At 36.8% G+C, this 27,176-nt stretch overlaps 1 protein-coding gene across 1 annotated transcript in view; it reads right to left on the bottom strand.

The window, feature by feature from the left end:
- Nucleotides 1-24,300, bottom strand: part of LOC109095785 (striated muscle preferentially expressed protein kinase-like) — a 77,331-nt gene extending 53,031 nt beyond the window's left edge. Inside the window, exon 1 of the mRNA XM_042764456.1 lies at nt 23,142-24,300. Within this exon, the coding sequence (XP_042620390.1) occupies nt 23,142-23,568 (427 nt within the window). The 5' untranslated portion in view covers nt 23,569-24,300. The remainder of the gene's footprint in view (nt 1-23,141) is intronic.
- Nucleotides 24,301-27,176: the final 2,876 nt, after the last annotated feature.

Raw genomic sequence — 27,176 nt, 5'->3', positions numbered from 1 at the left:
GGCTTTAGAGAAAACCAAGCCAACATTTAAGTGGCTAAAATGTTTATCTCTGGGAAGAAATTGAATTATAAGTTGATAACCTGGCATTTTCACACAATCAGGCACTATTTTTATTTTTTCCACCAAGCAAACATGCATAGGACTGTGAGATCCTGCATAGTAAAGGATTCATCTTGAATTCCATCAAGCAAAAACAAAAAAAAACCTTAGTAAACAAGATTATGCAAACACCACTTTATACTGCGGTATACTGCCAGCAAAATAAGACTTTTTTCAGGTTTTGGACACAGCTGACTGCAAACAAGATGTGTGCTGAGTGTCATAACAACGACACTGATGTGGTCTCATTTACAAAAAAAAAAAAAAAAAAAAAAAAAACCTACCACCTAAGCTTCTTTTGCTGCCTTGCAAGCATTGGCTTGTCCTTTAGGAAATGTGAATCCACTGTAGTTACCTTAAGTAGCAGCAATGTGATATGTTCTCTCCCAAAAGCATATCAAACCGAGGGATGAAATAATTACATATTGTTCAAATGACAGGATAACAAAATGAAACTACCATTTATCCTACATCTGAAACTATGACTCAGCCACCTGTTCGGTATCCGTCTGGTCTCTAAGCTACCTCTGCTTCATCCACCCGCCTGTCTCCGTCTGCCGACTAAGATCCAATTATCTTTTTCTTTCACCCATCCCCCTCTCCTCTCCTTCACACCTACTTTTCCTTTCATCTTCACAAGGATTCCTATCGGCCTGAAATAAAGAGGTAAGAGCTCGTCCTGCTCTCACCTCCTCTCACCTGTAAAATGTCACAATGACATATTGTCAAAAGAAGGACACTCTCATGCATTTACAGCCAATGGCAAAGCAGTGGTGTGCAGATTGTTCATTTTCACTTTATGTGCCATCCAGGGAGGGGGCACAGTTTGCATTTTGACCTGACGATCTATATACAGAGAAATCAGCAGTCATTAATGGTGTTTGCTAAGCCAAAATATAACAAATTTGCCATTTAAAGGGATAATATACACAAAAAAATGTATACACCCTAATGTTATTCCAATATACAATGTGAGGTTTTTTTACCAGAATATCAAGGAACGTGTGATCTCTTTTGACTTGGACCAGTAAGTATCCCCCTAGCAACACACTAAAAACACCTTAGCAACCACACAGCAATGCCTTAGCAGTGGGATCTAGTTCTGGAGTACAATAACAGCCTGCTGATGTGATGCTATTTGGTTGCAGTGCATAATGAATGTACTGAATAAAAGACTACAAATGTAATCATTTTAGTTGATGGTCTTAATGTAAAAATCTTCCTGTTAATGCACTGAAGTGTGAGGTAGACAAATTTATGATCCTACAGATCCCTAGAAACATGCATCAGGGAAAAATGGGTTGCTGCTACGAGCATTTGTTTTATTGCTACAAGACAAGTAAGCAACCTACATGCTGACTTGCCATATGTCTTCTGTAGTTGTGCAAAATCTAACATTACGAGTCACATATCCAATGCAGGTTTCAAAATGGAACTTTTCTATTATAAACAATATCTTGGTTTTCTTTTCCCTTAAGGACGACCCCTTATGAGGCGACAGCAAAGCACCCAGGGGGGCTGTCATCTTTGTCTCTGGGACATCCTGGGTTCCTAGCTTAACCCTGAATGCATCAGAATATGATGGGGTTTAATGAGCCATGGACATTCACCTATTCAGCTGTAATCATCCTCATGCAACTAGCCAGATGGGTGCCGTTTGTTTACAAGAAAAGGGTGGGGCGCAGAATTGGGAATGAGTGCTAGCAGCCCTAAAGGAGGGAATTGGGTCAAGCCTCCCTCAGACGGAGCACAATGAATGACAAAACCCACACATATGGGTCAAACTCAAACTCACAGTCAGTTATGAGTCAACATGCAAGGCAAGAAAAATAAGGCATGCAAGGACTCACCTGAAAGCGTTTCTTGGACCAGATTTTCTTCATGGCTTGAAGTAATCCTGGTCTTTTGTTGCGTTTAACCGAGGGGGGAGTGATGTTTTCTGGAAGCTGGGGATTCACGGTCAGACCCGGTGTTGACCTGATTGTATCGGTAGCATGATCTGAATCCAGCTTGGACTGCCGAAAAAGCCACTTGAGAAAGGAAACGTACCCAACTGATTGGCAATTCACCTGATGTAATTTCTCTGAGACCAAAACTTCCCTCTCAACTTGATTTTTCTGAGCATTCTCTCTTTAAACTCGATTCTGTATTATAAAGTTGTTCCACTGCAGATATCGCGCTGTTGTTCTTTCAGTTTAGGCAGCAGCTCAAACTAATACCAGAACAAAAACCATTCGAGAAAAAAGAACCAAGTAGACGGCACCTCCTCAGTGCTTCAGGATTCCCAGAGGCAAATAATCAGACCCGGCTCTAAACCATCACTTGAGAGTTGACCAATAAGAGCGCAGAATAATAAACTCAACCAGCAGCAGCAAGCAAAGGACTGTGTGTGTGGAAAGGTAAGCAGAGAGAGAGCGAGTAAGAGCAAGAAAGGGAGAGAAACCACTACCCTGCACCGTTTCGGGGGAAGGGAGGGGAGAAAGACAAAAAGAGAGAGACGAAGGGAAATATAGACAGATTGAGTAAGAGATAGAGAGAATGAGTCAGTCCTATTGAGCCTTGCACTGAGGGATGCCAGTAAAAATCCTTTTTAATGTCCCGTTTTGCTTCCCCCCCTTTTTTCCCCCTCACTTTCTCGTTCTGTTGTGCACCGAGGCTGAACGTGTCTCTCCAGCCCAGCAGCAGCAGCTCCAGTCGGGAGTCTCCTCACCCACTGCCTTCATTTCATATTCAGGATCAATGTCTGTGATGTCAGAGCAGCTTCCAGTCGATGGTGCCCTTTTGCAACCCACAATCGGCACATTTTAAAAACAATTTTTACATTTTTGTCTCTTTGTCTTCTTAACCCCCAAGGTACAGGTGATTAGTATGAACAAAATGGCATATACCGATACATCAGAATAACAGTATATTTATCAAAATATATTTATGTTGGATATATAACAAAATAATATCAAAGATTGAATTGTTGCTTGGAAACAGTAATCAATGTAAACTCTGCTTCTACTGGAGGCTGAGTTCTGTGAATTTTCACAGTCGAAATCCAGTCATTTCGATAGGAATCCACATGATTGAGAATTTTTTTTCATGAGGGTGTGCTTCATACATTGCTACACAACTAATGAGAGACAACTGGGTTTTTTGCCCTTGAAATTTCACCAAAATTTTGTTAATGTGACCACACCTTAAACAATTTCAGTCATGTTGCTAACTTACAGTACCATGTCATAAACAATATGGTTAACCTGTAGAATCCTTTCCACCTAGAACCACATACAGGTACTCTTCGAAATTGGAAAGACAGTTTGCATCTTTTTCTTTTTAGTCACTTACCCATATCTATTTAAATCAATAGATAAAGAAATACAAACTTATAGCACCTTACACAGCAACTCAATCCTGATCTTGACTTGTCTGGGGAATGTCATGCTCTATATTTGGAATTACTCCATATTTCGCCATGGCTTTGACCTGTAAACATCACAAAGCTGTCCTTTCCATCTGATAGCTGCAGGAATATATCTACCACGGCATTAATGATACATCAGTACACATTTGTACTGTTGCATAGTACATTGTATATCGCCATAAAGGCGGAGCCCAAGATGTCTACTCATTCCTCGCAGTTCCTTCTCCAGTAGTTCAAACTAATTGATGCATTTAGTTTTATTAAAAGGTTTATTACAATTTACATCCCTTGGACAGAAATCAAATATCTCTAATGAGAAGACTGAGGCAATCATGTGCAGCTTTAGATTTGCATAATGAAATCATGAATTATAGAGTCTCACACTTGCGATGTTAGCAAGGGGGTCTGCGGAGACTCACTGATTCTGAACTCTTTGATTTCACGAGAGCACATAATCTGTTCAGTTACAGCAGCAAAGTACATGTCATACAACAAAAACACGATCAAAAAAGACATTGGGAAATGGACTGTGGTCTATGACGTGGCCACTGAAATGGATGGGCATTTTTCATAGCCAAATTGCTCTCATTATACAGGTTGATGCCTGCTGAGGCAGAACAGCCAGACACCTTAAACATTCCCTTATTCATTCTCATCAGCTGTCACTGCTTGAGTCCATAAAGACCCAGGTGGATGGCTGTTTTCCTTCATTCCTGTAGTGTTGTCCACACCTGGGTCCTTTTGTTTTAATGTATTGCATGTTAAGTCAAAATGCATATAATTACAAATACAGAGTACAAAAACACATAATCTAGATACAAAATATATTTATAATGCACATATGACTAAAAAATATCTTAACTGGTTCACAACCACTTTAATGTTTATTAGTTTAGATGGTCAGCAATGAAACATTATTCTTCTATTTAATCACAATTAATATGAAGTCAAACTCTAATTTATATTCTCAAGGCACATTCCTTATCAGGATTGCTGCACATTATTCCAAATGTTTGTCTTAGTAATTTCTATCCGATAACAGAAGCAAAATAGGTCAGAATTGAGATGCTCAAAATGAGATTTAATTTCTGTATTTGCCTATATTGGATATTAAATTGTGCATGTTAATGTCTGCTTATTTTAACATTTAGATTAACTACACCCTACACTCATTTAGTGCTAGCATTTTTGCACAAAGTAACAATATGATTTTTTTAATTATTATTCAGCAAGGATGCAATATAACAGCAAAGACATTTATAATGTTACAAAATATTTGTATTTTTAGTAAATGCTTTTCTTTGACTTTATTTTAACTTTCTACAAAAAAAAAAAACACATTGTTTTCATTCCAAACATTTGAAGGGTAGTGTATACTTTTGTAGCATTTCAAGTTAAAAAACATTAATGCTATTATAAATGGACATTAAATAACAATGAACAATAGTATATTTATAAATCAACATTAATCTATTAAAAAATGCTGTAAAATAATGACGCTCATAGTTAGTTGATACCTAATGCTTTAACTAATAAATAATACTCAGTGCATTAGCAAACATTAACAAAATTAACATTAAAATCAAAGCAATGATAGGTATACCAGCATCAGCCAGAATTTTATAAAATTGATGCATCCCTAGTTAGAATGCCATTTCATGTTGACTCAATCTGTGATTCAATCTGTTTTTCTCAGATGTGAGGTGCTTGTTCAATGATCTGAACAGGAGTGTTACAAACTAGACTGCCAATTGACCTAGTCTCATTCTAAACACATTTTCTGTGTCTTTCTTCTATCTCTCTCTTAAGCCCTCTCTCGTTCTCTCTGATAGACAGTGGTCAATATCTTAGGGACCAGTACAGCTCACTCTTTTCCCTGTTTCATGGATCCCATCAATCTGTCTTTTAAGAACAATTTTAAGGCTCAGCTCTATTCCACCACTTTTATTCAGCAAGGATAGTTTAAATTGATCAGAAGTGACAGTAATATATTTACTATTTATAAAAGATTTCGGTAGCAATTTATTTTAAAGCCCTGTTTCATATGTACATACTATGTACTTATTATAGTGATTACAATAACTGGGTAATAACTAGGTACTAACCCTGAACCTACCCATAAACCTAACCCTAACCTATGTAGTTATATTACCCATTATTTTTAGGTAAGTACATTGTAAGTACACATACTGTAAACTCAAGTGCAACCAAGATTTCGATTTCAAATAAATAAAAGAAAAAAGGCAATTGTTTCTTGAGCACCAAATCAAAATATTAGAATAATGTGTATCATGTGACACTGAAGACTGGAGTAATGGCTGCTGAAAATTTAGCTTTGCTATCACAGGAACAATTTACACTTTAAAATATAGTAAAACAGAAAGTGTATTTAAAAAAAAATAATATTTTGCGATATTATTGTTTTAACTGTATTTTTGATCAAACCGTCTACCCCATAGTAAAGGTCAGAATACACAGCCTCACATAATTAGCTTGAAATTACTGCTTGTATGAGGATCTCTCGAATAAAAACTGATACTGAACCAAAGAACTGTAGTGTGAACGCATCTCATTCCAGCTTGCCTTCCATGACTCATTTTAGCACATTCAAAGAACAGCCACTCTGAGTATCAGACAGGCGGTCTTGCAGACTCTTTACTCATAGCTGCCCGACCCCGGGCTTGACGCCGCTTCGTCCACGGTGAAAGCCGATTTGGCGATCCACAGTGCAAAGTTGATGTATTTCCTCAGCGACCAGCACGGATCAGCTGTTCAGAACGAGTCGTTTCAGGGGGGTGTGGACGAGGGTTAACTTTTATAAAGAATATCTCTTTGGATTTGAGACTTTAGTCTTTGCAATTTCACAGATCTTCTTTATTCACCAAGAGCTTGTAACACTCCAAAGAGAAAGGACAATTTGAAATAGCATCATATGAACCCTTTAATGTGAATGGTGCTCTATACAGAGTCAACGTGAGAGTTATGTGAAAGTGATTAAAGCAAGCAGTGAGTCCTCCTCCTGGAATCAGTCCCTCCAGTAAGGGACCAAGTCCCCACTGCACATCCACTGAAAAGTCTCCACGCTTAGATCAGCAGGGCCTCCTATACCCTTCTCCCCGGGGAACTATCTAACGAAATGTGCAGCAATTCCAGAAGCCCTACAAGCACAGTGTAATAACCAAAACGACTCTATTTAACAAGAACAAGTCAAATAAATCACAGGTCATGGGCACTTCTGCAGCACATTTATGCATGAGCTTGTGATGGGAGTCACGTAAAGAAAGTTCAGGCTAAATGTATAAAAAAAAGGGTCATTATTTACTCATCTTTGCTCTGTGAAACAAAATTAATTGTTAAGTAGCATCTGTGTTAATTAAATTTGAATTGGTATAAATGGATAAAACACAAGCTCTCAATTTCTGCCTAACATCTCCTTTTGTGCTTCAAAGAAGAAAGCAAATAATACCAGGGTTGGAATGACTTGAGGGTGCGTAAATGAAGACAAAGTTTTTATTTTAACCTAGTCCTAGCCCTGGCTTGACTAATGAAAGATGTAGGCAGACACCATTAATGTCCTCAACAGTGCTGCAGACAGCAGCATGTAGATTATTCATTCCATACACACACACACGATCCGCAGATAAATGGCCTTCTCCCTCTCTGAACACACATTCATTTGCAACATGGCAGGCTGCAGGAAGAGTCCAAATGTTCCTGGGGTGGGATAACAATAAAAAAAGGCTTTAGAGGAAACCAGTCAGAGACAAGCCAAGAACTGGTTTGCATCTTACAAAAAGGAAGAAAGGGAAAATGCAGTGATACTGTATCTCACAAAAAAGTACTGTGGCAGTATAATGATATTGTGTATATATGGTACTGTGATTCCCTTTTTACCAAATTAACTAAAAGAGCCGCTCTCTTAATAGCTATCAACAATAATATTGTGGTCAATAAAACAAAGTGCATTTGAATTATAATTATCATGACAATGTGTACAAAACAGTAACAAACGGCTCAAAACTGTTATTTTTATACCTGTTTTATACCTATAAAAATACTTGTATATTTTTACTTATATTTGTTAGTCTGAAATGTTATTGCCATTATGTTTTATAGATTCTATGCATCTTAAAAAAGCTCAAATTTCAAAAATTCTAAGCAGTACGCAGGCAGTGTACGCTCTTCTGTGTCAGCCGCACTGCGCCGATGCGCTGTTTTCATTCAAACCAAAGCGTAAATACACGTAAAAAAAGTATCCTTGTGGTGCGGCTGATACAGAAGAGCATAAGCCGCCTGCGTACTGCTCTTATTTGTCAAAATGGTGCTACGCTGATTTGGAGAGACACAGAGGAGATTGAATAAAGTTGAATAAAGTCGTTATTTTTGTTTTCTTTGTGTACAAAAAGTATTCTCGTCACTTCATAATGTTATGGTTGAATCACTGATGGCAGATGGACTACATGGGGGTAAGTGAATAATGACAAAATGACACTGTTTTCTATACTTTGATCTAAATGACTGTTGTCCTTTTGCATTATCAGCACACGTTTTTTCTTTCTTTCTGTTTAACACTGTTAAGCTGCTTTGACCATCTGTAATGTATAAAATGCTATAAAAATAAAGGTGACTTGACTTTCACATCCCTGCTCTGATATGTACCATGGTACTGAATGACTACCATATTTATACACAACCATTCAAAAATTTAGAAACGATTTAATAATGTATTTGAGAGAAGTCTCTTATGACAAGGCTGCATTTGACACAGTAAAAAAAAAAAAAAAAAATTTTCCTTTTCTATTGACAAGAAAGATTCCTCTCACTTTCCAAACTCTGAACTGCATGTTATCAGTGTGGTAATGCAATGCTACTATTTTGTAAATGATGTGCTTTTACAAGTCTGTGAGATTTGGGAGGAGAGGAAAACATCACGTGAAGGTACCGATGCTTACACTGACAAATATCTCAAATGGACAAGGTAATAAAGCACTATGAAGACAAAAATCCTGTTTTCCACTGCAGAATGGAAGCAAACCAGAGCAGATGGTTCTCCCTCAGCCCGCTGGTGCTTCGCAGACACTGCAAAAAAATGATCGAAGCAAATCTGGCTTAATCATCCCTTACAGTAACTGAAGCTGGGAGGTTAATGGGCTGAGTGCAGAGGAAATGGTGTGGTGATTGTGAATGGTTTTCCTTTACAACAAGCACCCCGAGTTCATAATCATCTTGGATGAAGTTTGGGCATTTGCTCTAAAGTACCCACAACCAGCATGGAAAATTACCTATTTGGCACAGCTGCCAATGGTGGTTGACTGAAAAAAAAACAATGACCATGAAACTAAACTTCACACTTTTTTTTTATAAACAAATAATATATATAAATATGTCAACAGAATGTAGCTGGGGGTTTTTTTCTGCACTTGTTCCAACAGACTGTGATTTTGTTCCTTCTATTTCTGTTTTGAACCCCACATGGGCATAAGCTTCCTAGATGACAAAATGTCCACTGAGGTAATGTTGTTAGAGGACACAACTGTTGCCCCAGATGTTTTCATCAGTACATGATTGGATATGAATCACTCATGTCACGTATATCAGTGAAGGACAGATGTTCTCACATTTTGACTTAAAGGTGCTGTATGTCTGGCACACGTAGGTTGCCAGATTGACGACACAAACAAGAACAAGCGCACTTGACGATGAACGAAATGAGATACGCTGTGTTTTCCGCCAACTGGCAACCCGGGTTGCTGAAATACAATTGGGTAAACTGGCAGTGGGTGGGTTTCACAAACCAAAACAAACACCGACATTCTGGCCCAGAACGCACATTTTCAAAGGAGAATAACTGACTGTAGCATTGTTTTTCAGATGAACAAGTATGTTAACTTAGCATGTTTTTTAAATATCTGCAAACATATTATGGTATTTTTATGCTTTAGTAGAGTCAAAATCTAACATACAGCACCTTTAAATCATCAAATGCTGCAGTTCCTAAAAAAAGTTACCAGCCAACTGGCAAATACCACTGTTCTATTTACTGTCCATGTCTAATTTTTACTCACATTTGGTGTTTAGAGTGGGTTAATTTTGGACCCTGGACACAAGTACAGACTGATATGTGATATTCCTATGTACTTGTGCCCTAGAGGAAAGCAGCAAGAGCATCCAAACCAGCCAAGAAATCAAAAAGAAATCAACAGTGTGTAAACAACTAGGCAACTAACCAGATAATAAAATGGATACCATATAAATATGCAACAAAGCATACAATCATGCCAACTTTTAAAATAGAAGGAGAAAAATTTAGTTAGATTTCACTTTACGCTGTCCTTGTTACAGTGCAAGTACATTTGTGTAATATTAATTATCTATGTGTACTTACTATATGGTTAGGGTTAGGATGAAGGTTTGGTTTAGTTGCATGTAAATTTATTGTTATTACTATAGTAAACACATGTATCAAATAGACCGTAAAATAAAGTGTTACTGAAAATTCCCCAAAAAGGGGGGGGGGATTGGGGGAGAAAAACTCCCCATATATTTTGTTGACTTCAGAGGACATGTGTCCAATCAAACACTCTGGTATTTTAGTGCATGTTCATCCATCACTCAGTACTAGCAAGCCAAATTAGGCAGATGACAAAATGGAAAGCTTGTGTGACATGCCCTCATTCTCGAAACACCAACTAAACACGTGTTGTGCCTTTATACACTAAATGATTGACTACCATTATTAACAATCACAATTATTGATACATTAATATTCTACATTTATGTTTATGTACATTTTTTTATTTGTACAAAAAACTGCATGAATTCTATTTCCCATATTCAATGTAAAAACACTTGTCAAGCAGCCATGATGTGAGACTGACACCTCCAGCTGACTCCCTCTAAAACGCTTAGCCTCCATTTTCTGCCTTCCTCTCTCTCTCCCTCTTCTGTCTGACTCTAAGCCCCCTTCACTCGCTCCTTTGCTGCTCATATGTCTCTTATTCCTCATCTTTTCCTGTTTTCTTACCCTCGCAAATTCCATTTCTCTTTCTCTGCAGCTGCAGTATTGTGCAAATCATCCTTTTCTCTCCAGCACCTCTAAGATTCTAATCATGCAGTTCATCTGAATGAGGTTCTGCAAAACCAGCCCCCTTTGAACAAATATGAAGTATTGCTGTATTTGTTGCAATAATAAAAAAAAAAAGAACATTTAAAAGATGCTCCAGATTCATTTGCCAATTCATTCAGCTTTTACCATCACTGGAATAAAATACATTTTAGAATATATATAAATGGAAAACAGTTTAAAGGAGCTGTATGTAAGAAATCTATTTCAATTAATCATAAAATGGCCCTGATGTGTCACTAGACATTAAGAAATCATGTTCATTTCAAATACTTATATCACTGACAACAGTAGTCCGGCCAGGATATTGTCATTTAAAAAGTGGACTTGCAGCCCTCAACTGATGTTGATGTTGTCATTTTGTGTTTTGGCCTGACGCACCTCCCTCCACCTATCTACCAATCACGAAGTCAGTAGTGTTTCGGGATCCATGTTGCCAGCTTCGCTGTAACCTACCCTAACTCCAGTCGGATAAAAATGTCTAATGTTACTAAATCAAAAAGACCTCGTTATAATTCAGAAATTCAGGAGCCCGTTTCTCTGTCATTATGCTGAGACGCTGAGGAAAACAACATTAGCACGCCCATTATGGCAATTTGAAACGTAATTGAGACAGTAGCCTAGACTAACAGTTACCGTTCTGTCTGTTACATACGAGCATAAATCTTTACGATTATATTTAACTAATGACAATTAGTACATTTTTTAAATACATAATTACTTATCAAAATATCTCTCATGAAACATAAACATAATTAACAGAAAAAAAAAAATTACTGTGTACGTCTGTTCGTCACTTGCCATTGGAAGCTCATTGAAGCAGCCTACGTTTCTGCTGAATCCTGCAGCTCATCTGGCAACCTCGAGTCAGGGGGTAGGGTGAGGGGATACACCGCTCTACAGTATTTTTATAGTGATTGCAGTACCAGTTTAGGCCACAATCCTACATACGGCTCCTTTAAATTACAATAATATTTCACTGTTTTCTGTTTTTACTGTGAGAAATTTAGTTTAAAGAGTGAGAAAAATATTTAAATGGTAGAATATATGAATGAAAATATAGGAAAATTGCAGGTTATTCAATATCTATATAGTTCCTGCACATAAACAGTTCCTTTCTGCATTTATCCACAAATGCATATGCATGACACTTAAGTACAAACAAAATCAGTAAGTGATTCTATCACACTAGCCATTATATTATTTACTTCAGAAATTTTGATGTCTTATGCCTGGCCTCCCTGTACTTTCACTGTAAATGCCTTACTGTAACTTTGAATTAAGCCTTTTTCTATTTTTTAGCCTGAGAGACTTAGAATATTCGTTTAAAGCTCCTTTGCACTGGCAGATCCATCCTGGGCATCGATCATCCAATAAGAGCAGTCTTGTCTCTGACGGAGAGTCACATAATGGAAAAGAGCTAATAAAATTACACAGACAAATTTTAGACCATGTTTCACCTCTCTGTCTGCCCGAGCACATAGACATTACTCTCCTTCTGCCCATTAAAGGAGACATTTGTTTTGGCTCAAGACACATTAGCCCCAACCAGAAATGTTCCAGTGCACCTGAATTTTTTGCCACTTATTGATAGAATACAGTATAAATGATGGAAAAACCAATGCTGAAATTTTGAATTGTAACACTGTTAATATTGTTGTTTGTATTTTTTCTCATTTGAAAGTTGCTTAGGACAAAAGAGTCTTCTAAATGTAAATGTAAATAGAGATATCAATCCTTAAAAATTGTGGAAAACAATGTTGATTAATTACATATATTTTCTTCATAACATCAAACTAGCCGACTGACTAGCTGGCTAATACTGCACTTCCATATAACACCTGGCAACTGACTCTCGCACATTCTGAGAGGTGTTTAGATTTTCTCCACAAACACAATAAGATTAAATTTGTCCCGTTATTAACAGCAAATAGGTCAGCATGAGATTGGAGAAAGGTAGGAGTATTTAAGTGAAATGAGTTCTGTGTGCATCTATGTGATTGTGTTTTAAATATCATCCTGAGATCCAATCAGCATTAAAAAGGTCAGAATAAAAAAGCCTACAAACTAAATCACCTGTCTAGCACCTGTGCCAAAACTAGCAACTGTCTTTTTACACACTTTATCTGCCATTGAATTTACCTGGAATGATGGGGTTTTGTTGAACTACAGGCAAAAAAAAAAACATGATGTGCCATTTGTAACCTTTACTAAGAGTAAAGCTTTAACAAGCACTAGCCGATTTGGAATGAGGTAAATACAAAACATCCTGCAGAATATGACGCACTAAGCCAGCAACAAAGAGCCATTGAACAACAATGCAGTCACACTGCAGATGCACTCAACACACTGAGCTCAGAGTCAGGCTCTTAAGAGCATTATGGGAAGTGTCTGTGGCTGCTGATAATGGCCTTTTGCTCCCTTAGGAGTCCTTTTAGCTTTACACAGTGCTTTACCAAACAGAAGGACAACAGCAACGGTGTTTATCTGGTGGCAAAAGCTACACAGTTACATCAGAAACATGGAGATCACTGGTCAGATGCCACCAAACAACCGACGGACATTGTACCTTCATGGCGATATTGAAACTATGTGAAAATATCATATAAAAGAGACTGGGGCAATTGTTCTGTCAATTGTTAAGTTATAATAAGTTAAAATGATGATACTGATTTAGGAAATGCTTATCAGAAGTCCTCTGTCTGGTTGTATCATATTGTAACAAATTTCAACAACAAAATCAAAATCTGGCAATAAAGCTCATTCTGATGTTTAAATAAAATAAAATAAACCTTAAAAGCAAGATTTTCTTTCTTTTAAATTTTCTTTAGAACCAAAAACAAAATATTATAGATGTCAGAGAATATATATAATGATTTTTTCCTCTACCCCACTGGCAGATCTTAAGCATAAACCTCACTAAATTATGCTGGAATTATGCATTACACAAGAAAAAAAACTTGTGAAACAAGAAAAAAAAAAAGTTACATATATTCTATGACAAGGGAAAAAAAGCTAAATATTAAGCAAAAAAAATAAAAATAAACATTCCTGTAAAACAATGTAAAAACAACAGGTTGAAATGTAATAGAAATAAAATGGTAACAAAATAGGCTAAAGCTGTATTTAGATTAAAGATACTTGAAAAATGGAAATATAATTATTTATAAGATTGGTCTTTACTACTTCGGAACAATATATATTGTGAAAAGCACTACACTACTAAATTTAATTAAGATCTTAAATAATCAGCTAAATAATATATGTTTTAAGCTAAATGGATTCATGCCTTTTAAAACACTTTGATAATGTACAGTAGACACCTCTTAGACTTGTGCTTTAAAAAGGATTTCTGACAGCTAAATTCATTACTAAACAAAAGCAAAATCTAGAGTATTCATTAAGTAAAGCAATAGTTCTGCTATCATGATACAGCCTTCCTGAAGGCAAATATTTTTATTGCACTTTTACTGTTATACATTATATATATATATATATATATATATATATATATATATATATATATATATATATATATATATATATATATATATATATATATATATATATATATGCGTGTATGTTTTTTTAAACCAAAAGATGACAGACAGACACGATACTCTGTGAGTTATAAAGGAAAATATATATAAATGAAAGAAAATATGAAAGAATTGTCCCCAGCCTTAATTATGTCAAGAACAGAAGTGTCTGATCCCTCAAGTATTGAGTCACCTCTGAAGCACAGCGGTATTGTGAGGTCTGTCTTAGACTGGCAGGGTTATTATGACTAGCGGTGAGGTGGGTGTTTGCAGTCTTTGATCATTACTGGCTTAAATTAGGAATTATCTCAAACACATGACTTCACTGGCAGTCTACACGTGAGACTTGCTCCATGTCAGTCTCACTCATACGAGCCCACATCTACAATCACACACACACACACACAGCATGGGTGTTTATCCACACGCTGAAGGACAGCAACAACTGCATCTCGACAGGGGAAGTCCCTGTCTTTCTGTGGCCATTTCACCACAGGCACGATCAAACTGAGATAATGGCAGCAGTCTGTATGATTGAAGCTACCGCAGTGATGACAAATTGAAGCATCATACTAGATATCTGAAGCAGAATGATACCTGTCCATTATATTTGTATCACAGCATGTCCCCAGCATTCGTACATGCCTTAAACAGTGTATATCCTCAATCTGTGCTGCAGGCTAAAGTTTTTATGAATTAAAGATGAGGCAGATGGACCCTGTGTCTCACTATCTACTCAATCAACATGTAGTTTACAGTCACAGAACAAAGAGATGCAGTAAATAAGACTGTAGCATTTCAGATGAGACTCCACAGATCTGCCTTTGAAAAAAAAAAAAAGTGGAATTAAAACTTGTTGCTTTAATAAAACAGTAGCATACCATAGCACAATTATAAAAGATGTTCAATAAATCATTAAATGTATTTTTAATAATCCATTCTATTGCATTATGCATCCTAAGCTGCAGTTATTTGATCAAAAAATCAGTGAAACTGTGAAATATTATTACAGTTATTACAATAACTGTTGTCTATTTTAGAATATTTTAAAACAGAATTTTGCCTGTGATGGCAAAGCTGAAATTTCAGCACCCATTACTTATTAGCCAATTTTTGTGGAAACTGTGAAATATTTTTTTAAGAATGCTTTGATGAATGAATAATAATAATAATAATATTAATAATAATAATAATCCTTACAATTACAATAGGGTTTCAGCACTATGTGCCAGAACCCCTAAAAAAGCTTTTATTTGAAACAGAATATTTTTGTAACATTATACATATACTCTCACTTTTGAATAATTTTATACAACCTTGTTGAATATTATTAGTAGTAAAAAAAAAAACATTTGAATGAAGTAAATTAGGGCATGTCATTTCATTGGAGCCAGCATGACCAGACCCTCTTCCTTTCTAAAAATTTTGCAAGAGCACATGGAGGTAATCTGATGTATTGATTAATTATGTTTCTGCCAAAAACAGATACTCTTTGAGCTGTTTCTTTCTGTGGCAACAATCATGAAAAATTCACAAAAACACAACACTTAGCTTTGAATGCAGGCCATCCAAACAGAATTAAAAGTTGGAACAATCTGTCTTATAATATTACATATTTACCACAATCTGTGTGTAAACGGGATTTAAATATCCATACAAAACTACTCTAAGGACCAGAATATACTCAGCTCAGAGACTGTTTATTCAATAAACTTAAGCTCCATGGCTCCTCAGTTAATCTGGGGGTCTGTGGCAAATGTTGCGTTTGCCCCAGCCTCATGAGTGTAGCATTATGGGAAAGCGCTCTGTGTGAATCCATTTCATTTTAAAGCTATGCTAATTAGCAGCATTTAATTGGAAACAGAGGGAGTGCCATGTGTGGAATCTGACTATTGGGAATACAAATGGAATGGAAAACCAACAATCTTTCCAGTCTAAAATGCTCTTCAGAAAACAGAAAGTTCAGACTCTGAATTCTAATAGGACAAGCCATGTTTGAAGTTAAAAGGCAGATAAATGCACTCCTGTGATCGCATATTCTATACATGTCTACATCACTGTGTGTGAAGATTCGATAACACCGCCCAAATGTTTACACAAAGAAAGAAGGCGTAACTTTGATTCTTGCTGTAGTATTGTTGCTTCCGTCGTGGAGACGCTGTGTGATTCTTTGTAAAAGTGAAACTACTTTGTTTGGCCTTCCAAAAGAGGACACAACTAGAAATCAGTAGTTAAGTTGTATTTACAACACTGTTCCAGAACAGTTCAAACCAAATATTCAGATGTGTGCAGCACATTTTATGGAGGACTGTTTCCTGATCCTGCAGAGTAGCCTGTTCTGACTCACAGCCTGTAAGTATGTTTTCATATTCAAAGAATTTGCCACTGATGATTCAAACACAAGTTTTAAGTACTGAGCATAGCGCTTGTTGTTTGTCGTTTCTCCAATCACAAATGCAGACATGGTTTTATGTTTACACAGCGCGATGCAACTCAACGCATAAAAAGACTGTATAAGTCATTTTAATCAGTAATTATGTCCCCACTGGATGCAACAAATACTTCATTTGTAATGGGTTTTATTGTTTTTGTCTAGTCGCGCCGGGACATGGCAAAACAGTATGTTAAGGGGTGTAACATTTCTGTCACACGCTTGAGGTATTCAGGCAATCACAATGCACTGGATAGCTGGCCAATCAGCGTACATAACCTATACAGCTTATATTGCAAGAGGCTAGATGGCTGCACTTTAATCTATAGAAAACAGCCTGGACCTACTCAGGAATTTCCTGCTCCTATATAGAGATCTCTGAATGACAGGTGAAGCCTCATGACATGTGTGACTAAGGATGCATAAGTATGTTGGTCTGCAATCTTCTTAGTTTGTCTGGGGTATTGTTTCATCGTAAAGTCTACAATAGACATCTATAAAAATTATACTGCAAAAATATAACAAAAACCTTACCAGCACAATTAAAAAATTAAAATGCAGAGAAAAGCTTCTCAGCACTGGCTAAACAATATCCCACGCGTCTTTCTTATTTTACCATTTACAGAGCCAAGTGCTGTCACAGAGACAGGTGTGATATTTCCATTTCAGTTACATCTATCAGGTACCTCATACATTTCTGCATACTATTCCAAAAAATATTACTTACAGCAAAATTGACTCAATACAATACAGTTGACTTACAACAAAGATGACTCAATCCAAACCAAATCAAAAGTGTGGTCACCCTTCAAGATCTTCAAATCTTTCTTACATCATAAACCATAAAAATGATGCCAGTGTGAAAAGGTATAGACTGAAATACCACAGGTCTTAAAATACAAGCAAGATGAAGAGGTCTCAAGCAAAAGTGTGGTGTTTATTTCTCTGTATGGCACCCTGAAGCCCTTTCATGCTCTTTAAAACACTGGTGAGTCAGATGTTTTTATTCTGGAGCCATCTTACATGCTCAACACCCTAGCAAAACTACTGCCTCGAAGCTGAACCAAAAGATTAGGTAAGGCATTTGTGACATGCTGTTAGTATTAACATTTATTATTTATCACAATCAATACACATAACTGCATGAGCATGTTTTGATTTATCACATCATTAACAAAGCTCTGAGGTCATGCCACCTCTCTGCTGTATAAGCCAGGATGGAATGAGATTACACAGACCATCATTATGGCTTTAATTAGATCAAGGACAAAAGCTCAGTAGCATCATTTTGAGGTTTCGGTGCAAGAAAGGTCAATGAAACTCCAGCCACTTACATAAATGCCAAAACAAAACAATCGTATATCCACTTCACTAAATTATGCCATATTTTATAAAGCAATTGTTGGAACAAGTACACAGAGTGACAAAACTGGATTCAATAATTTCTTATAATATAATCTTCCAAAGCTATTGTTAAAAAAATATATATATTAAAATGAATATATTATAATATAATATCAAGTTTGCCCAAGTTGAAAATTATATTTTATAAATGAATTTAAATTTTATTGAGTTGTTGTTCAGACAAGTGTAGAAAATTACCATTTAGTAAATATTATAATAATGATACAAATTACAGATAGTCCACTCACAAGTGAAATTTGTCACTATTCACTTAACCTCATGCCATTGCACATCTCTTTGCTGTTATTTTTTTCTCAATGAAACAAAAAAAAAGGAGATTTCTTTTAATAGAGCATTATTTCTAGTGTTCAAAAGAGTCTAAAGACAGTAAAAAAGATTGAATAACGACAGAATTTAAATGGATGAACCTTTACTTTGAGTGTTTGTATACAACTTTATGTGGAGATTAGAGCTAGCAAAAGCGTCAGCTGACACACATTAAAAGTGCAACACCAGTGGTTTGTTAAAACCACCCACTCACTAAAGGTCAATGAGAACCTAAGCACAAAGTAAACAAGATGCTTTTAAGAAAATTAAAATCAGTGGATCATCGTTAAGTGTTTATGCAAACGCAGTTCAAAAGAAAGGATAACTGTCTCAAAGTGCAGAGGAAATGGGCTTTTGAGCAATGCAGAATGTCGCCAATATAGCAGATTGGAAAAGCAATAATGTTTCAGTGCAGCCTGAGGGATGCTTCAACTCATCAGAATCACTACACAAAACAGAATAAATGCATATTAACTCAGTTTATTCTAATGCACTGAATTAGTCTTTTTGCATCCAGTATTGATTCATATCCACCTACAAGCAATTCAACAACACAACTTCTCAGCTGGATAAAGAAAAGCTGATGATAGGCAGAAACTGAATGACTGAGGGAGGCATAGCTGTGTGCTGTGAGTGACAAAATGTACCTCAGCATGTGTGTGTGTGTGTGTGTGTGTGCGCATGTATGATTTTGAGTCAGTGTGATTATGCGTAGATGCCCTTTAATATAAAATCAACTAGCGGGGACTGTTATTACTTCCCCTCCATCATCCTCTTTGCAAATGGTGAAATTGCATTTCACCTACCACAAAAGAACAAAACAATATTCAACCGCTCTTAGTAATTTTCCATGAGTCATACTTGCTGATTACAAATTAATAACTTTGTCACTCTGTGAGGGTCCATTAGCAAAACAAGAGAAATCATTTGAAATCCAAGCAATTTATCAGGGATTATAATTTCCATTTGGTTTTAAATATAAATACACTCCACTGAGCGTTTGTGTTGACAGTTTGACCTCTGGGGCCAATGGAAAGTTGCGCATAGCCAACAGAACGCTATCTCCTTTCAGAGCAATTATTGCTAAGTGTGTGGGCTGAAGCAAAAACCCACATCTTACTGCTCAACCATTCCCCCCAAATGCAAACTTTTTTTTATGAGCAATATCACAATTTTAATACCACTATTTTAACAATAAATAGAGCAATCCTTGACATATACAGTCATTATAAGAATTTCAACTATAATTTTTAAGCTAATGACCTTGAGAAGCACTTGAAAGAAAGCTACTTCTCAAATAAAAACCAACAATAAAGACTCCAAGTAAAAAGAAAATAAAGGCTGTTAGAAATTTCTTTTAACAAGATGAGAAAGCTGTAGATTTTGATGTTTCTCTGTACATTCAGATGTACTTTTCTCTCTGTACATCATTTCCATACAGGTTCTTCCACCCCAGAAGTTAAACATCCATATTAGAAAAAACACTCCGTAATGCACAGAGCAATTACAGGTGAAATGTTCCCTGAAGAGACAGAGACAGTAGGCACTTTGCGAAAAATAACTATTCACTGAGGTTAAATATATAAGCACTCAGGGTTTGAGTGTCAGCTGAAGCAGACCAGAAATATACATTGCCATTGCAAGTTTACTGATTTAAAGGCAAAGGGTGGGTTGCACCAATTACAACTTAAACCACAAAAGCGTTTGTTTATCTAGTTTTTTTTTTTTTTTTTTAATACAAGCATTGTGTTTTGAAAAGGTTTTAACACGTCAGTCATTAAACCTAAATTGTTACTTGTTCACTTACTTTTTCAGTGACATTAGAAACAGCCTCTGCAATAAGTAACATGCAGGTAAAAGGGAAAAAAACAATACTAATAACGGTTACCAAGTTCAAAGGCATACAACTACAACTCTAACGGAAATGCAATTCAGAGTTTATATTAATGGATGCACAGTATTAAAGTTACCCTAGGTTTAATGATGGTTGAAGTACAAACAATTAATAAATGTACCATAAATCTTAGCCCTTATTAGTGCAACCCACTGCGAAATACTTGTGTACTATGTATAAACATGATGGTCACCATCCAAAGTCTGCCTGTTCTCTTGCCTCATAATCTAAATCAGTAATGATTCTCAGACAGCACCTACTGTTTCAAAGCTGGCTATTTTTACCATTCATTTAATGACAGTATTTTACAATTCTAAACCAGGCAAAACATTACTCTCCCCCTCATTCAAACTGACTCTAATTGAATAAGGTCTAGGCAAAACTCCTGTGCTGAAGGCCTATATATAGCTGTGATGTCTTCCTGTGTAACCGGAGAGTGTGTGGCCTATTAACATCATAAAAATCTGAAGCCTGGCACATTCCATTGTCAGAAATAACCAGAGGGATATAGATGGTCCTTCAGGCCAAGAAGACAGGAGAGACATTGAAAGACAAGGAAGCGGAAAAGTGTAAGAAAGGCAGAAACAAAAACAGAAAGACACATAGATACATAGAATGGGAATGGTCAGAATGACAAAGTAGTAAAACAAAATAATACAGACTCCAGAAAGATTGAAAGGAAAGGAAAGAAAGGGGAGGATAACAGTGGGTAGAAGGCAGAAGAAAAGGCATTGTGAAAGAAAAGCAAAAGAGAAAGACATATGGCATTTAGGTGAGTGACAAGACAGGTGTAAACTCCACAACTTGTCCAGAGGATTGACACATGCATCATGACTACAGATGTCATACTCTAGATACAATTCAGGACCCAGATTTATTAACTGGACATATAAATTGCTTGGCCTACAAAAATGTTAGGAAAACTGCACTAAAAATCTAATTTAAAAATATTAATATTACTATGAACAGCCTACAGTCAACCAAATAAATTAGCATGACATAGGCTTGTTATTAGGAAAAAATATTATATTATAAATACACAGCTATTTATTTTGCTACCATAACTATGCACAATAATATGGTTATCTTTTATCATTTTCCGTCTCTATCAGATAAGAACAGACTTATTGAGAACAACCACTGTCCTGAACGGTTTTCAACCTTTACATACCCAGATTCTCAGCCAAGACATAAAAAGCAGCAAAAGTGTACATTCTGTATGTCTTAAATAACAAAATATCTTCTCCACAGATCCCCCTGGAGTACACTCAGGGACCTCCAGGGGTCCAGAGACCCTATAAAGTTCTGGCATGGTCCAGGGAGATGTGACAAACCCTTAAAAAACTGAAGCCCAAGAGATCATTAAATGTCAGTCATTAACATGGAGTGTAAGAAAAACCATACACCAGTATTCAAGAGAATGCTGCAAGTACAGTAGAGGTGAAAGTTTGATGTGACATTAAACACATACATAATTTCTGTTGATGGAGTGCAAATGAGAAACCCAAATCCACTGAGAGTCATAAAAGGGGCCTGTATTGCTGACAGTTTGGTGATGAATGCTAGTGGCATCAGTGAAATCATAACACTGTCAGAATGATGTGCTCTGACGTTTCCAGTGCAGCTCTGTGGCAGTGAAGGACAACAAGGAGACAAAGCCGATCCATCTAAACACATCTAAAGCTGGACACCATCACCTCTCATCACAGCACTGATCAAAAACCAATGAATTACTTCTGAAAAGCTCAAATAATTTATCACACATTCCTTTTACAACTGAAGTATAAAGATACAGTTCACTAGGATTAAGTGATTTACTGAAAATTCAAGAGATATTTGTGATGATTTTGTTGGTTAGATCAAAATAAGCATAATTACAAATATTCTAATTGTTGTGCCTTTTGCAAGTTGTCTTCACAGTCCTTCCTTGACTGAATATTGTATATAAATAAAACTCACCAATTTATATGCCAATAGTATTAATGAAGTTTAAATTGGAGACAATATTACATTTACAACATCAGTCTTAATATTCTCAGCCAATGTCGTAATGTAGTCTTTAATTTAAAAAATGGTCTCCGATGTGAGTTTTATTTATATCCAAAAATCACTTGGATATGAATCAAGCTTTCCATTTTAAACCAAAAACACAAACATCAAAATAGTAAATACTGTAGCAAGGTTGAAAAATATAGCAATGACTTTTTTAGCCGTATTGCCCAGCCCTATTGTTCACACACTCCTTGTAAAGACATAGTGTTTCTCTGGGAGTTTTTATACACTACTGAGAGACATTTTAGACTGTAAAAGCAAACAATCTCCACTACATTTCAGCCCAAAGGTAATTGCAAAGAGCACATAAAACCTCTTCATTCTCATTTATGGAAGAAGGCAAAGTGCTTATTCAAAACCTTCAGAGGAGAAGATGAAGCACCATGACTTGGGGGGGGCGGTAATTTCACAGCTCTACTTTGGAACGGGTGAGCAGTTTGTCTCAGCCCCTCAGCTGCCCCCATCATTCCACCCTCGGCCACCAAGCAGGTTCTTGAGGTAACTGCCACAATGGAACCCCAACCAATCAAAGTGACTAAAGGAGGGGCCGCTACTTCACTTTATTTTCTGTAATTGGATTAGCCATAATTTTGTGAGACACATCAGAGGGATGTGCTACTCCTTTAGCAAATTATCACATATCAAGTTTTGGTGCGCAAGAACGTCTGCCTTCCACCTTTTCTCTCTGAAGCCTAATTTGATAATTAGCCACATAAGCTTGATAATAGGGCACAATGTTCTTATGCCGGGGATCTTATGTTCCAGTCATTTCTACAAGGCTGCAGGTAGTATGAAAAAGCCACTGATTTCTCAAAATTAAACATTTGTGTTACATTTACATTTTAAACTACATTCGTGTTTACCTTCACCCAAATCCAAAACGGCTAGGACAGCACTGCTTCTGGCCTCTCCAAGATTGTTGGTGGCGATGCAGGTATAGAGGCCGGCGTCACTGGGTTTGCAGTCCCTGATCCACAGGCCTCCGTATTCCTGGTTATCCATGTTGAGCAGGTCATCATTGTGGTACCAGTAGAGGGTAGGTTGTGGGTCTCCAGCCACGGCCACTTTCAGACGGATATCACAGCCAGTGCCTACTGCAGCGTTCCTCATCTTCCGGATGAACACTGGAGGAGTTGGGGTTGGGTAGACAGAAGCAGCAGGGTCTGGTACAACATGATCAGAACTAACTTTTGCCCGTTTCAATGGTATCCTGGGGCTAGGAGGTGCCATTCCTCCTGCTTCTTCATCAGCACCCTTCTTCAGGGTCATCTGGACCTCAGCTTTCCTCATGATCTAGTGGAGAGCTTCTTTATGGACTGCTACACGTTATTAAACTGACTGAAGCTTCAAATGACATTAATAAGTATCTCTAATGCACAATTAATGCACTAATAGCTTTTCATAATTTGGAGTTTTGATATGGTAAACATATTACAAACATTCAAGCAGATATTATCAAATGTAAGACTCCACTCCAGGTTTAAGTTATCAACACCAGTTAAATGCAATACTTACTTATCAAATGATTTCTTAAAAAAGAGGAAATCTCTACCTGCATTAAAAGAAGACCTTCAGAAAGGCCTTCAGGTATACAGAAATGTAAAAAAAAAAAGTGTGTAGAAATTTCCCACGTTTTCTGCATCATAAATGTATTGGAATATGTTTCTCACATCCTTGAGATGTCCAATTAGAGAAGCTGAAAACAAAATGTTTAATCTTTCTCCAATTAGGCGAATGTAACTTGCGCATGTACTCCTGGCTGGATGGTATTTTTAGAGCGAGTCCCAGAGGATCATATTGCATTAGCAGCTACCCCGTTGCCTTTTGGAAGATTTGGCCTCAGCTTTTCACCCTCAGATTCAGGTCCCCCAGTTCTTCGGGATCTAAGGGTAAAAAAATAACCGCTGGATCCTGTAGGCGATTACTCAATTGCAGGATTTCCAACTGGTTTTTAACTCTGTTCCTGCAGTGCCCAGACTTTCGTCCCCTTGCCCTCCAAGTTAAGCTGTCTCACTCATGATAGCCCCCTCCCTCCACTCGCATGTCCCCCCGGGGAGGTGGCAGACAAGTCCCTCTAAGTCATCAAAGAACAGCTGTACCCTGATAGGTCAAATTTTTTGGGCAGGCCGGATGCTTTGGCCCAGCCCCTCATCTTCTCCCCTGGCACTCAAAGCCAATCACAAGCTCCAGAAAGTGTGACATGGGGACCTAATGAGGGAGGGGTTCGGAATAAAGCTCTGATTCATGTGTCAAAGATAGCTGCTGAGTAAGAATCGATTCCGTCACTAGCATCAGTTTCAGACTTGGCAGTGGTATTTTTTTATTCCCTCAGAAAATAACATGATTAAGCACTCAAGCCTTAAAGGGATAGTTCACCCAAAAATTTTATTTCTGTCATCATTTACTCACCCTCATGTCATGCCAAACCTGTATGAGTTGCTTTCTTATGTTGAACATAGAAGATTTTTTGAAGAAGGTAATCAAACAGTTGGTGGTTGCCATTGACTTCCATAGTATTTCTTTTCCTACTATGGAAGTCAATGGGAACCACCAACTGTTTAATTACCAGCAATCTTCAAAATATCTTCTATGTTCAACATAAGAAAGTACTTCATACAGGTTTGGAACGACATGAGGGTGAGTAAATGATGGCAGAAACTTCATTTTTGGGTGAACTATCCCTTTAAGGATTCATATAGTTTTGCAAACAACCCTCAGATCAAAACCTATTGATATTTGATTATCTCATCAGTGATGGAAACAGTTATCAGGATTAAAGAACTGAATGTAATTAATGCAATGATATCTTGCAAATTCCAAAGAAGACCATGAGAACCAAACAAAAGACCATAAAAACAACAGCTGCTGCACAACATAGACTGCCATCTGCTGCACACTATGTATACATACAAGCTATTTTATGGTTCTAGATAATGGAGACAACATACAATATTCATAAAGTGTAGTGGTCGACTACATCAGTGGCAGTGTTGGTAATAATATCTAGAAGTATAGAATAATGCTGAATTGTATTTGTATATATATGTGTGTGTGTGTGTGCGTGCGTGTGTGATAGCAAACAAAAAAATGTATAAATGACTATTTTATAACAGCAGATAAGACAACTGCTGGTGTTAAACACACATTTTTTATACATATACATATATAACATTTCAGCATTATTCCATGGTTAATAAGTAGCAAATTTATAATAAAGTAAATTAATAATAAAATACATATATTTAAACTCGTTTCACATATTTACTCAATTCACTAAATAAAAAACTGATCTTTTTATTTTCATTTATATGAATTCCGTTCATTCAGCAGCAGTTAGCTGCTTATGCCATTAATTCAAAAAAGATTAAGCACTGACTGATTAATCAGCCTGGAGGATATATTAGTCTATTACTAATCAATCAAATGTGTACAGTAAACATCAAGTTCATAACTCAGTAAAATAATATTGCATTCAATGATACAATCTGATACATGAATCGGGGCTATTTATACAGATTTGTATAAAATGCATAATATGTCAATTTCCACAGCTTTATGAATGTTTTACCTCTGGTACGTTTAACACCAGCAGAGTGTTCACAAACCGCCAACCCTCTTGTACATTCAACAGATGACTGGTGTTCATTTTCATACTTTAAAATGAGATCATAAACAAGTAAAAGGATTTCAGAGGGCTAAATTTCATGCTAAGCATGTGCTTTCTCCTTGGAACCCCCTTTGAAAGGAAAATCCTCTCTGCGGTTTGTCCTGCAGGACCCAGTTGTCATAGAAACAGCATCGCTCTCTGGACTGCTGAATTGAGAGCTAATGTGTGGATGGTTAACAGGTCTCTGAGTGAGTGGGAGGGAAAAGGGGAGGCAGATACAACACTTTACTATTCTAACACAATAGGGGAGATAGCAGATGTTTTAGCTGGACTCTGTTTTAGGGGCTAAAATGATTGGAAAAGGAATGGATGAATGGCAGGCATGGCGACACTGGTGACAAGAATGATGAGGTTAATGGACAACAATGAATAGAAGAGTTACACTTACGTGTAGTCGAGTCTCACTTATAGCTGGAAGGAGAGCACTGTGATGCTGTGATGAGTGGAGTGTCTGATGTGCTTGTAAAACATCGCCCCCTGCTGGTTCAAACGACACCCTCATAATTAGGGTGTTTCCTCAGTGATGTCATTGAGGATAGAAACTGCCCACATTTAGTTACACTGATTCCCAAAAAAAGACAAACAATACCTTAATATAAGCCAACTTAATTTTTTGTGGAAAAACTCAAAAGTTCCCTAAAATGTTTGGAGTGATGATATTGAAACTAACCATTCTGATTCTACCCCTTATTTAGACTTCGCCCATAAGTGACATCATTTACCACAAATGACATCACTCAGGTCTCTTTAATAGGGGCGATATACTTTTAATTCATATTTTTGGGGTGCATTATAGTCAGGGAGAATACTGTCAAGCTTAACAACTTAACCCCATCACATAAAACTAAGATGAAATTTTTTTACATCTGTGGCATTGTGCTGTGTGATAAAACATTTTAGAGTGGCCTTTTATTGTGGCCAGCCTAAGGCACACCTGTGCAATAATCATGCTGTCTAATCAGCATCTTGATATGCCACACCTGTGAGGTGGATGGATTATCTCGGTAAGGAAAAGCGCTCACTAACACAGATTTAGACAGATTTGTGAACAATATTTGAGAGAAATAGGCCTTTTGTGTACATAGAAAAATCTTAGATCTTTGAGTTCAGCTCATGAAAAATGGGGGCAAAAACAAAAGTGTTGCGTTTATATTTTTGTTCAGTGTATATGAAAATAAACAAGCTAAAAACACTCTAATTGAAAAACTTTGTGCTTTTCTATAGTGTTAAG

The sequence above is a fragment of the Cyprinus carpio genome, chromosome A9, assembly GCF_018340385.1.
Source record: "Cyprinus carpio isolate SPL01 chromosome A9, ASM1834038v1, whole genome shotgun sequence".
Taxonomy (NCBI): Eukaryota; Metazoa; Chordata; class Actinopteri; order Cypriniformes; family Cyprinidae; genus Cyprinus; species Cyprinus carpio.
Note: the sequence above shows the minus strand (reverse complement) of the source record. Positions and strands in the feature narration are given on the sequence as shown.